At 38.3% G+C, this 13,479-nt stretch overlaps 1 protein-coding gene across 12 annotated transcripts in view; it reads left to right on the top strand.

Annotated features, from left to right (window-relative positions):
* The window catches only part of LOC127411912 (neogenin-like), a 251,656-nt gene that overhangs the window by 216,720 nt on the left and 21,457 nt on the right, over positions 1 to 13,479 (top strand). For 10 of the 12 annotated variants that reach the window (XM_051647860.1, XM_051647870.1, XM_051647809.1 and 7 more), the window contains exons 14-17: positions 327 to 437; positions 3,855 to 4,049; positions 7,777 to 7,872; positions 12,403 to 12,635. In XM_051647860.1, coding sequence (XP_051503820.1) covers positions 327 to 437; positions 3,855 to 4,049; positions 7,777 to 7,872; positions 12,403 to 12,635 — 635 coding nt within the window. The remainder of the gene's footprint in view (positions 1 to 326; positions 438 to 3,854; positions 4,050 to 7,776; positions 7,873 to 12,402; positions 12,636 to 13,479) is intronic. The other 2 variants (XM_051647842.1, XM_051647853.1) reach the window with 1 other exon arrangement.

Below are 13,479 nucleotides of genomic sequence, written 5' to 3' on the forward strand. Positions count from 1 at the left end.
GAAAAAAATAATAATCTGTAGCGTGTAGGTCAGTATGTTGTACTGCAGAGCCAATGATGATGATATTGTTGGATATCGATTTTGTCTCAGTGATTTGTTTGAAAAAGAGTTAAGTGAACTGCTCAAATGTTTCTGTTTGTTACATCAAGAGAGCAAAGCTGACTGGTTGATTGAGACATGGTGCTTCAGTATTCATTAAATTGCACTTTTACTTAGAAAGTTGTTCTGTTTTCACACAGTTTGATTTGTATTATTAAAGTGTGATTTTTGGTTTTCAGATAAAATGAATCAGAGACTGATTTTGGTGTTTATCTTGTATTTTCCAGGTCTACAGCGAGGCACAGAATACATGGTGCGAGTGTCAGCCATGACAGTCAACGGCACGGGACCTGCCACAGATTGGACCCCTGCCGAGACCTTTGAGAGCGACCTGGATGGTAAGAACAGAAAAAGTACACTGTACCAAAAAAAAGTCGCTATTTGGATTTAAATAAGCAGATAATTAAGAGCCTATGACTGGATCATTATTGCGGTGATTAATATGTTTCAGCTGACAATTCTTTTAACCATAACTGATGCATTGTGTAGCTTCTCATTTCTTAAACAACCATGTCGGAAGATGTATCCCATGGTCGTGGAAAAGATGTTACTGTGTTTGAGAAGGGGCAAATTACTGGCCTGCATCAAGCAAAGAAAGCAACTAAGAAGATTGCTGAAATCACTGGAATTGGGTTAAGAACTGTATATATACAGGTGCATCTCAATAAATTAGAATGTCGTGGAAAAGTTCATTTATTTCAGTAATTCAACTCAAATTGTGAAACTTGTGTATTAAATAAATTCAATGCACACAGACTGAAGTAGTTTAAGTCTTTGATTCTTTTAATTGTGATGATTTTGGCTCACATTTAACAAAAACCCACCAATTCACTATCTCAGAAAATTAGAATACATCATAAGACCAATAAAAAAAACATTTTTAGTGAATTGTTGGCCTTCTGGAAAGTATGTTCATTTACTGTATATGTACTCAATACTTGGTAGGGGCTCCTTTTGCTTTAATTACTGCCTCAATTCGGCGTGGCATGGAGGTGATCAGTTTGTGGCACTGCTGAGGTGGTATGGAAGCCCAGGTTTCTTTGACAGTGGCCTTCAGCTCATCTGCATTTTTTGGTCTCTTGTTTCTCATTTTCCTCTTGACAATACCCCATAGATTCTCTATGGGGTTCAGGTCTGGTGAGTTTGCTGGCCAGTCAAGCACACCAACACCATGGTCATTTAACCAACTTTTGGTGCTTTTGGCACTGTGGGCAGGTGCCAAATCCTGCTGGAAAATGAAATCAGCATCTTTAAAAAGCTGGTCAGCAGAAGGAAGCATGAAGTGCTCCAAAATGTCTTGGTAAACGGGTGCAGTGACTTTGGTTTTCAAAAAACACAATGGACCAACACCAGCAGATGACATTGCACCCCAAATCATCACAGACTGTGGAAACTTAACACTGGACTTCAAGCAACTTGGGCTATGAGCTTCTCCACCCTTCCTCCAGACTCTAGGACCTTGGTTTCCAAATGAAATACAAAACTTGCTCTCATCTGAAAAGAGGACTTTGGAACACTGGGCAACAGTCCAGTTCTTCTTCTCCTTAGCCCAGGTAAGACGCCTCTGACGTTGTCTGTGGTTCAGGAGTGGCTTAACAAGAGGAATACGACAACTGTAGCCAAATTCCATGACACATCTGTGTGTGGTGGCTCTTGATGCCTTGACCCCAGCCTCAGTCCATTCCTTGTGAAGTTCACCCAAATTCTTGAATCGATTTTGCTTGACAATCATAAGGCTGCGGTTCTCTCGGTTGGTTGTGCATCTTTTTCTTCCACACTTTTTCCTTCCACTCAACTTTCTGTTAACATGCTTGGATACAGCACTCTGTGAACAGCCAGCTTCTTTGGCAATGAATGTTTGTGGCTTACCCTCCTTGTGAAGGGTGTCAATGATTGTCTTCTGGACAACTGTCAGATCAGCAGTCTTCCCCATGATTGTGTAGCCTAGTGAACCAAACTGAGAGACCATTTTGAAGGCTCAGGAAACCTTTGCAGGTGTTTTGAGTTGATTAGCTGATTGGCATGTCACCATATTCTAATTTTTTGAGATAGTGAATTGGTGGGTTTTTGTTAAATGTGAACCAAAATCATCACAATTAAAAGAACAAAAGACTTAAACTACTTCAGTCTGTGTGCATTGAATTTATTTAATACACGAGTTTCACAATTTGAGCTGAATTACTGAAATAAATGAACTTTTCCACGACATTCTAATTTATTGAGATGCACCTGTATATACTGTCCAACCCGGGGGCCTGGGTAGCTCAGCGAGTATTGACGCTGACTACCACACCTGGAGTTCACAAGTTCGAATCCCCAGGGCGTGTTGAGTGACTCCAGCCAGGTCTCCTAAGCAACCATATTGGCTACTAGGGAGGGTAAAGTCACATGGGGTAACCTCGTCGTGGTCACTATAATGTGGTTCGCTCTCGGTGGGGCGCTTGGCGAGTTGTGCGTAGATGCCGTGGTGGATGGCATGAAGCCTACCCACGCGCTATGTCTCCACAGTAACGCACTCAACAAGCCAGGTGATAAGATGCTCAGATTGATGGTCTCAGATGCGGAGGCAACTGAGTTTCATCCTCCGCCACCCGGATTGAGGCGAGTCACTACGCCACCACGAGGACTTAAGAGCGCATTGGGATTTAGGCATTCCAAATTGGGGAGAAAAATGGGAGAGAAAAAAAAAAGATCTGTCCAATGCATTATTAAAACCTGGAAGGATAGTGGTGAACCGTCAGCTTCACAGAAGAAATGTAGTCGAAAAAAAATCTTGAATGATTGTGATCGGAGATCACTAAAGCGCTTGAAGTCACATCGATAAAAACTGACAGTAGAACTTACGGCTGTTTTTAATAGTGAAAGTAAGAACATTTCCACATGCACAATGCAACGAGAACTTGCAGGATTTCCCTTACAGGACTTAAGTTTGCTAGGGAGTATAAAGATTGGACTGTGGAGCAATGGAAAACGGTCATGTGGTCTGATAAGTCCATATTTACCCTATTCCAAAGCGATGGGCACGTCAGGTTAAGAAGGGAAGTGCATGAAGCAATGCACCAGTCACGCATAGTGCCCACTGTACAAGCCTCTGGAGGAAGTGTTATGATTTGGGGTTGCTTCTGTTGGTCAGGTCTAGGCTCAGCAATGTTTTGTGGCACTAAAATGAAGTCAGCTGACTACCTGAATGTACTGAATGACAATGTTATCCCATCAATGGATTTTTTCTTCCCTGATGGCATGGGCATATTCCAGGACGACAATGCCAAGATTCATCTCCTCAAATTGAGTGGTTCAGGGAGCATGAGGAATCATTTTCACACATGAATTGGCCTCCACAGAGTCCTGACTTTAACCCCATTGAAAGTCTTTGGGATGTGCTGGACAAGAGTTTACGGAGTGGTTTTACTCTCCCGTCATCAATACAAGATCTCGGCCTCAAAAATTAATGCAACTCTGGATGGAAATAAATGTTGTGATGTGGCATAAGGTTGTCGAAACAATGCCACTATGAATGCGTGCCGTAATCAAAGCTTAAGGAGGTACAACGAAGTATTAGCATATGCGCCAGGCAGTGTTGTTGAGAAGCAAAATTATATAAGATATTAAGACTTGTTTTCTGAGAATATGTAATTAAGTCAAAATACTGTATTTTATTATTTCATTTTATTGCATTGTATTTACATGCATTGCATTGCATTCTGCAAGGTATATCTGTAAACATGTATGAATTTTGCTTGCTTTTTGATTATCAGAGACAAAAGTGCCAGATGTCCCCAGCTCCCTGCATGTACGGCCGCTTGTGAACAGTATTGTAGTGAGCTGGACTCCTCCAGAGAATCAGGACATCGTAGTGAGAGGTTACACTATCGGCTATGGGATTGGCAGCCCACATGCACAGACCATTAAAGTGGACTACAAACAGAGATACTACACCATTGAGAACTTGAGTAAGAAACTTTCATTAGTTTCATGCTGCTTTAGGTAAGCACTGTAATTGCTTAAAAGTTCCCACCATGAGGGACTGTGGTGGTATAATGATACAGAGATTGAATAATGTGGTAATACCGTTGGTACTTTGATATATGAGATATACACATTTTATATATATATATATATATATGGAAACATACGTATATTTGTGGTGCTTTTTCACTCTTTTAATCATAGCAATAATTAAAATAATAAAAAATTAATTTATAATAGAAAAAAAAGATAATAATATAAAGATATAATTATTATAATAATATAAAAATAATAATTAAAAAAATATTTAAGCTTTTTCCAATTCACCGAAATAGTCCTACAGGATTGCAGATGAATTTTTAAAAGTACAAATATTCTCTTGATTAATATGAGGCAATAACAAGTTTGTGTATAAAAATAAAACAAGAATACATTTTTTAAAAAGGCATATAAAAATATATGAAATTAGTTTTATATTAAGGGCACTGCTTTAACTGTTTGACATTTTATTTCGACCACCCATATTCCATGGTACTGAATGATTACAATATTCATATACCATGGTATTTATGAAGTACTCCATGGTATTACCATTAGGGCTGGGTATTGATACAGATTTCTCAATTTGATTCGATTCTGATTCACAAGCTCTCGTTTCAATATCGATTCATATGGGTACATTTCTGTTACAATGTCCAATTTGTCTACATAAAATAAATTCTCTCTCAGCTAATGCTCTTAATTATAAAGGAACCTTTTAGCGACCCTTCTAGGTACAATTCTATTTAGATTAATTTTACAAATTATATTTTATCAAATTGGTCACATTTTAGCTTTTGAAAACTGTATAAATTAACCTAGTTTCCATCCACTTTTCATGCTGTTTTGTTATCGACAAAGTGAAAATGCGCAAATATTTTTTTTGAAATTTGCCGTCTTCTGCTTGTTTCCATTCAAATGGCCTTTTATTGATAAAATGGTGCGCGTGATGACGTCACGCTTCAAAAATCACTTTGTCGCATAAGTTTTGGTTTATCGCAAAATAAATCTGCCCTTAAGCCGTTTCCATACAGAAATGTGTGTTTATCTCTAATTGTGTACCTTTTGCCTCCCAGATGTCCCACATTTTTTTCCCCCCGAAGTTTTGGTAAAATGGGGAGAGTATTGAGACAATTCATTGAAATTAGATAGCTTACTATCATTTTAATTTCACAAATAAAAGCAATCAGAAGACGAGGAATTGCAATCAAAAGGAAACAGTTTCCCTTCTGATAGGACTGTAATATTGGTCCTGATGTTGAGCCTATCGCAGGCAACCTGCACCAAGAATTGGGGGAAACTTTCAGTCTCAGTATAAGGACCATCCATCCATGTGTATATGCTGTGTGCACAGCTATTAAAGAAAAACTGATGCTGTGTAATATCAGGGTTTACATATATGATACAATCCTGATATTCAATAGGCTATTTTGAACGATCATCTAATCTAAAGCATTGCCATCTCAACTGCATTATGTCCCGTATATTTGTCCCACAACGTTTAATGACCAACTGAACTTGGTTATCATCTAAAATTAATTTTAGCGTCATAATGCAACTGACATTTTCTGAAGAAGCTCAGCAAATGCACTCAGAGGTAAAGAGGGTTAGATTTAAAATATTTAAAAGTTTTAAAAGGTTCAAAAGCTCGTTTTCTGAAAGTGAACTCCGCATTGGACAAATAGTTCTGATAGTTTATAGTCTTGAAGTGTAGAAAACGTCATCCAGCCGACTTTTTTCGTCTACAGAACAGGGTACGGCTAATTTAAGTTTGTGTAAAGAAAAGGCATATATAGGTCTAAAAATATAGTTTTTTCATTTGGTAATTTATTTTTTTAATTTAATGCATTTTTCGTTTGGTAATTAATTTAATTTAATATAGGGAATTTTGCCGGCATTTTTTCAAAAGTAAACAACAATAATTTTGTAGAATTGAGCTATATGTTAGTGTCTCAAAAAAAGCACACTGATGTTTTTCTCCTAGTATTGTGTATTTATTTTAAATGTAAAACATCTTTGTGCATAGAAATGATATGTTTTTTGTATTGTGGACTGCCATGACTGCCGTCTATTATTTTGAATGGTGTGGAAAAGCAACTTTAATAAATAAACGGATGTCTACCGCAATTAAATTTATCGCAAATAGTGGCCATTCATTTGTTCTCCGTGCACTTGTTGATGACATGTGCATGAGAGATATTGGTGTTGGCACTCCTGGAAGTGTCATGACGCAGACGTGTTTGCAGCATCGGATCTGTGCAGGTATGCCGTTAAGACCAATCCATTACAGTGCGAGTAATGCTTCATGTACAATAAATTGGCTTTCAAGGATGTATACCTTGTCGTCACGATTAACACAGGCTAACGATTGGGGTAAATTCTGTCATGTGTCAACATATTTTTGCGTTAATGCCAATTTTCTCGACAAAATGTTTTTCCAAACCAGTTTTTCGTGACATTTAAGTATCGACATAGAGTTTATGTGCTAGAGTTAAACGGAAAAATATTATGTCGACACTTGTGAAATTTTAGCGATAATTTTGCGATTCAGCTATATCGGTAAACTTTTTGATGCACTACACTTTTTGTCTTTTTTGTCAAACCCTTGGATGGAAACAGTTATTCAGTCTATTCCATCAGTTAACGTCTTGAAATTGCCTATATTATGTTGCATTATTTAAATTGATATGTAGAATACTTGCTTAATCGGTACTGTCTCTTTAAGACTAGTGGCATCAGCCAGTAAGCGCATACAACGAGAGAAGACATGCGTGGTTTCTTTAGCGCATTCATGTGTGATTACAATTAAATGTTTCTTTCATTGTTGTTGTTTTTAATCAACAACTGACTAAAAACAGAAAGGGTATTAAAAGAGACATTATTCAATGACATATGGATCTGTGAATTTCGTCTTTGGACACAGAACGAGTTAAACCAAACTTTTACTCACAAAAAGCAGTGAAAGGACCTCTGTGCTAATAATATCTCCGCCTCTATACTAATAAATCACTGGTGAGTGAAATCTGAACATTTACCAGACTGTGGCTAAACACAGACATTTTTAGTCGCATAGCGTGAGAGTTGCTTGCACATGCAAGTCATTTACTTGTACTATCGAGGGTTGCAACATAGAGTGAAAGATCGATCTTGGGATTTAAGAATCAATATCGATATCGTTCAATCAAAGATCGCAATGCATCAGGAAAAAAATAAATATGTTTACTCAGCCCTAATTACCATAGTACATGTTTTTTGTTTGTGGAAGCTTAATTGATAACAAAGCAACACTGAAGTGAGCAAACATCTTGTAGTTTTTCAATTTACATTTCTGAACATTGCTGCACATTAAACACCTTCATGTACTCAAACAGTGTGCTTAATTGCATCTGAAAGTGATTTAAAGGGAACAGAACTGGGGAAATAAATGGTGGGCACTTGAGTGTGGGTGTTTTACCCCCTCTCCCCACCCGTTTGTAATTACATTTGAAGGGAAATAAAAAAATAATCATAAGAACCTGCATAATTTAAGTTTTCATAATTCACCTAATTACATGAGAGCGAGAATCAATAATAGTGTTTAAATATGCACCCTGCTAGGATGATTAATATGGTAGCAGCTCTCAGTGGTGCTGTGGGCTTGATTAGCTAAATGATTGACTTTCTCTCTGCCAGATCCTAGTTCACACTATGTTATCACCCTGAAGGCCTTCAACAATGTGGGTGAGGGCATCCCTGTGTATGAGAGCGCCATCACACGACCTCAGTCAGGTAGGTCACTGCCGCACCACTCCTACTTTATAACACACCACTCCTACAGCTCCAAAAGTACCTATTCAAAAACACGTCCTGCAGTACAAATGATTTATTTGCTCATCAAATACGGGACATTTTGGCATTGCAGCCAATAGCATGCTGCATCCTAGTGCTTGTTTGTTGAGTCCCCCCAAATAAAAGTAATATTTTACCCCAAAATTTAAATTCTGTCATCATTTACTCACCCTAATGTTGTTCCGACCCGAACCCATATGACTTTCTTGTTAATATTATTCTCAGTCGCTATTCAATTTCATTGCATCTTTTTTTTTTTTCCCACACAATAGAAAGTAAATGGTGACTGAGACTGTCATTCTGCCTAGCATCTTTTGTGGTCCATAGAAGAGAGAAAGTCAAAAGGATTTGGGACAAGATGTTGACAGAATTTAAGACTAATCTGAAGAACTTTGCACCAATCTCTTTGTTGACATACCCAAAGGATAATTGTATTTCTCAATAGTTGTTCTTTCATAGCTCCAGGGACTTAATGGGACAGGGTTCCCATGGTCATGGAAAACCTGGAAGTATCAGGGATTTTAAAATAGTGTTTTCCAGGCTTGGAAAAGTCAAGAAAATTAATAAAATCTTAACAGTAATGGAAATTTCTACAGTGAATGTAATTTTTTTTCTACATTTGCTCTGCTCTAAAATATTTACTCACCTAGATATTTATCTTGATCTGAAGTTTTGTTACGTCAGATTTGTGAGCAAAGTGTTTTTTCTTTTTTATTCGAGTTAAGTTGGTCAATGATCCACAAATCCATAATAAATATTTATTAGACAATCCGTCAATTGCAATGCTTTTTCAAATTCAAATTCCATTCAAATTACCAACATAAGCTTAAGCAAATAATATATGAAGTATATTTGAATTCAAGTCAAAACTTTATACATTTAGCACATTCATTAAGAGTCTTGTCTCAGGGGCCTGGGTAGCTCAGCAAGTAAAGACGCCGACTGCCACACCTGGAGTCGCAAGTTCAAATCCAGGGTGTGCTGAGTGACTCCAGTCAGGCTACCCAAGCAACCAAATTGGCCCGGTTGCTAGAATGGGTAGAGTCACATGGGGTAACCTCCTCGTGGTCGCTATAATGTGGTTCTCGCTCTCGGTGGGGCACGTAGTGAGTTGTGCGTGGATACCGGGGAGTATAGCATGAGCCTCCACACGCACTAGGTCTCCGCGGTAACTCGCTCAACAAGCCACATGATAAGATGCGCGGATTGCCGGTCTCAGACGCGGAGGCAACTGAGATTCATCCTCCGCCACCCAGTTTGAGGTGAGTCACTACGCCACCATGAGGACTTAGAGTGAATTGAGCATTCCAAATTGGGGAGAAAAAGGGGGGGGGGGAGTCTTGTCTCAGTCTCAGTCTTGACTTGGACTCGACCTACTCTGGTCTCGGCCTGGACTCGGGTGAGCTGTTCTCGACTACAACACTGGTCTGGGGTCTTTTTCTTATAATCTTACAATCTGGAGACCATTTTTAACCATATGATCTTGTTGTTGTCCGAGAGAAACAATTGAGATATTCAAGAGGTCACATTTAGAATTTTCTTTCCTATGGGTAATCATATCAGCACTACTGAGATGTATGTTGATTGAATGTTTGTCCTTCTTGTTGGAGACCATTCCAAGAGTTCTCCCCTTGAGTCCTGGTACTCCTTGCCTTCCGATTCAGCTGCTTCCTAGCAACCAGAGGACTTCTCATGATGATGAGATGCAGATAAAGCCATCTACATTTCACAATTGAAGCACTGCCTAACAGCGGCGTGCATGATGGAGATGCAGAGCTTTGATTAAACACTGCACTTATGCAATGTACATGACAAAGAATTACTGGAAATGAATCACTTTAATTTCTCCATTAAAGAGAATGCTGATATTACATGGCTCAGTAGCATTGGCTAAAGATTGTAATTAACGTCATGAAACACTGATGATCTCTTTATTGTTCTCTGCAGTGCCAAATGTTTTCCCCATCTTCAAGTAAAGATCTAATTGAACAACTAGAATCATATTGGATGTTAAGGTGCCATAACCCGACAAGATTTATCAGCATACTGTATGCTTTTATCATTCAGACCAAAGGAGCATCATTTGCTCACCCTCATGTTGTTCCAAACTGTATGAATTTCTTTTTTCATGGAACACAAAGGAGAAATTCTGATGGCGATGCTGGTTGCTCTTTACATTTACATTTATGCATTTGGCAGACACTTTTATCCAAAGCAACTTACAGTGAACTTATTACAGGGACAATCCCCCTGGAGCAACCTGGAGTTAAGTGCCTTGCTCAAGGACACAATAGTGGTGGCTGTGGGGATCGAACCGGCAGCCTTCTGATTACCAGTTATGTGCTTTAGTCCACTACGCCACCACCACTTTTGACATGCAATTAAAATTAAAGGGCGACTGAAGGCTTTAAGCTTCAAAAGGGATGCAAAAGCAGAGTATACTCAAGACATACAGTAGTTTTTTGCAAAGAACAGACCAAAATTGAAGTCTTTATTCACTGATAATCAATTGTCATACATGGAACAGATAGTATTACTGGTTGCAAATTGGCATGGGAACTTCTCAAGAACAGCTCTTCTAGAACATCAACAAGTTAACTATGCTAAAAAGTGCATTGCATCGCTTTTAATTGATAATTGTTTTAGGCATTGCGGGTTAGTTGAGTCTTAACGAGTCACTTTACATTCCACTCATGACCACATTTTAGAAAACGAGCAGAGCTCAACCACATATAGTGCCCACTATGTGATTGTGTGAAAGAAGTCTGCTTCATCATCAAATAAATAAGTCCAGAGCCCCCCCCCCACCCCCAAACTTTCCATTTGAAAACACTTTGTACATTGTTAAATGTTTGAAGCAGACAGCATGTGTTCTTTTTTTTTTTTTTTTTGTCTCATATATTAAAACCCTCTGGGGTCTGAGGGTGTTTTTGGGCCATGGAGAAGTTTTGACATGCCTTGACATTTGAGCTTTTTTCAGTTGCTTAAAACATATTAATGGCTAGAGTCTGATAACACAAACTGGGCTACAGTAATATGTGAGCAACATGTATGTACATGTTTGTATTTTTGCGAAAATAACGTTTATGCGTGGTTTTTGAAAAACTAAAATTTTAAGTCAGTGAAATAAGGCCATATTTCACATACTAAACATTTGTTCACAAGACTTTTGAGAACTGGATCTTGTAGCCTAGAGTTTTTGCTACAGAATGATGTGAAAACCATCCTGATCACTCATTCATACAAAACAATATAGTCATTTAACTTTTGTATGACACTTTTAGTGTTAGAAATGCCATATGCGAGGAGGCGTAAATGATCATGAATATTGATGTGATTCACACCTGAGGAGACAAAGACCCCTCCCCTACCTTTTCTTTTTGAATATATTTATTCCTGTGATCAAAGCTGAATTTTCAGCTTCATTACTGCAGTCTTCAGTGTCACATGATCCTTCAGAAGTCATTCTAATATGCTGATTTGCTGCTCAAGAAACATTTATTATTATTATCAATGTTGAAAACAGTTGTGTACGATTTTTTTTCAGGATTCTTTGATAAACGGAAAGTTAAAAAGAACAGCATTTATCTGAAATAGAAAGCTTTTGTAACATTAAAAATGTCTTTACTGTCACTTTTGATCAATATAATGCATCCTTGCTGTTAAAAGAATTAATTTCTTTCCAAAAAAACAAAACACAATTCTTACTGACCCCAAACTTCTGAACGGTAGTGTATAATGTTACAAAAGCTTTCATATTTGGAGTTATACTACACATTTATATATATATATATATATATATATATATATATATATATATATATATATATATATATATATATATATATATATATATATACACACACACACACACACACACATTTCTTACTTAATTTAGGGGTCTTCAACAAAAGGGTCTGGGGCAGTAATGCAGGGGATCCACAAATTATTGTTTGATATCAGAAATCAAAATCCTACTTAAGGGATGGTTAATGGGAATCCTAGAAAATGAGTTGTCCAAATGTTTTGACTATAATAGCAATGCTGACAAACAGAAAATAACATCAGACAAGGACAACAGGGTTCTGAAAAAATGTTGTCTCCGTTTTTCTGTATATGAGCCTTCTATATGATCTCCTTCACTGTCTGACCGATTGTTTTCCTCCAGTATTTGTACTGTATAGTGAACTCCAGAGCTCCAGTAGTTCTTTGACTCATTGTAGATATAGTGCTCTTTAGCAATTGGATGTTTTTGTCTCTTGATATCCTGTTCTAATCCGATATTTTCTCTCTTTCTCCTTCCCAATCCTGCCTCCACACCCCACTCCGTTTTAACTCATTAACCCTGTCCTCGTTTCATGTCTCTCACCCTGAACCCCTCCCCTTGTACGTTTAATCGTGCTCACTTCTGTCCACCTTTCACCACACCTTTTTATTTTTGCCATGGGACATTGTGTAATGTGCTTGCAGACCCCATAGACCCTAATGTTGATTTGTACGAACTTTTCCATGCTCCATACACTCCAGTACCAGACCCTTTACCCATGCTGCCTCCCGTGGGCGTTCAGGCGTCTGTTCTGAGTCACGACACCATCAAAGTCACCTGGGCGGACAACTCGCTGCCCAAGAACCAGAAGATCACAGATGCACGCTACTATACAGTGCGTTGGAAGACCAACATACCTGCAAATGCAAAGTTGAAGGTATGTGACAGTTTGAGCTGCTCAGAGCGTGGTGGTAAAAGAGAAATTGTCATTGTGCTCTCACAGTTTTGTCCTAAACATGTTAAACTCTGGGTTATATTTGGAATTCCAGCCTGATGTTTTTCCTGCCTAACTTTAAAGACCTCCCTTGCCAACACACTGCAAAAAAATATTTTCAGTTTATACCGCGGGTCTGTTGAATGCTTGATTCTGATTGGTTCACAGACGTTCTAAGGTGTGCAATTATTTTTCAAGTAAACGCACGGTTATGAAGTAGTTCCAAGTGTTCACCGCATAACAGTTCCATATCACTTCGCCAAATTATTTCAGTTATTTCAAAGAGCCGTACAGGCTACCACAACAAAATAACCAGTTAAAACAAAGACATTGGTTAAGTACATCGGATAAGAATGACAAACAATGTCTATAATATCCTACATTTATTTCAATTTTGATTGAAAAGTGTTCTTGGGATCCCTCTCTTTCTCTCTCTTTAGCTCTTGTCTCACCACCCCACACACACACACACACACACACACACACACACACACACACACACACACACACGCTACCACAGCAAAATAACCATATAAACAAAGACAATGGTTAAAGTAAATCGGTTAAGAACGTCAAACAATGTCTATAATATCCTACATTTATTTCAATTTCGGTTGGAAAGCACTCTCGTGTCCCCCGCACTTACACACGCTCACGCACATACATACGCACACGCATGCATGCACGCACATACACACACACACACACTCACCCACACACACACCGTACATGCTACCACAGCAAAATAACCATATAAACAAAGACATTGGTTAAAGTAAATCGGTTA

The sequence above is a fragment of the Myxocyprinus asiaticus genome, chromosome 2, assembly GCF_019703515.2.
Source record: "Myxocyprinus asiaticus isolate MX2 ecotype Aquarium Trade chromosome 2, UBuf_Myxa_2, whole genome shotgun sequence".
Lineage (NCBI taxonomy): Eukaryota > Metazoa > Chordata > Actinopteri > Cypriniformes > Catostomidae > Myxocyprinus > Myxocyprinus asiaticus.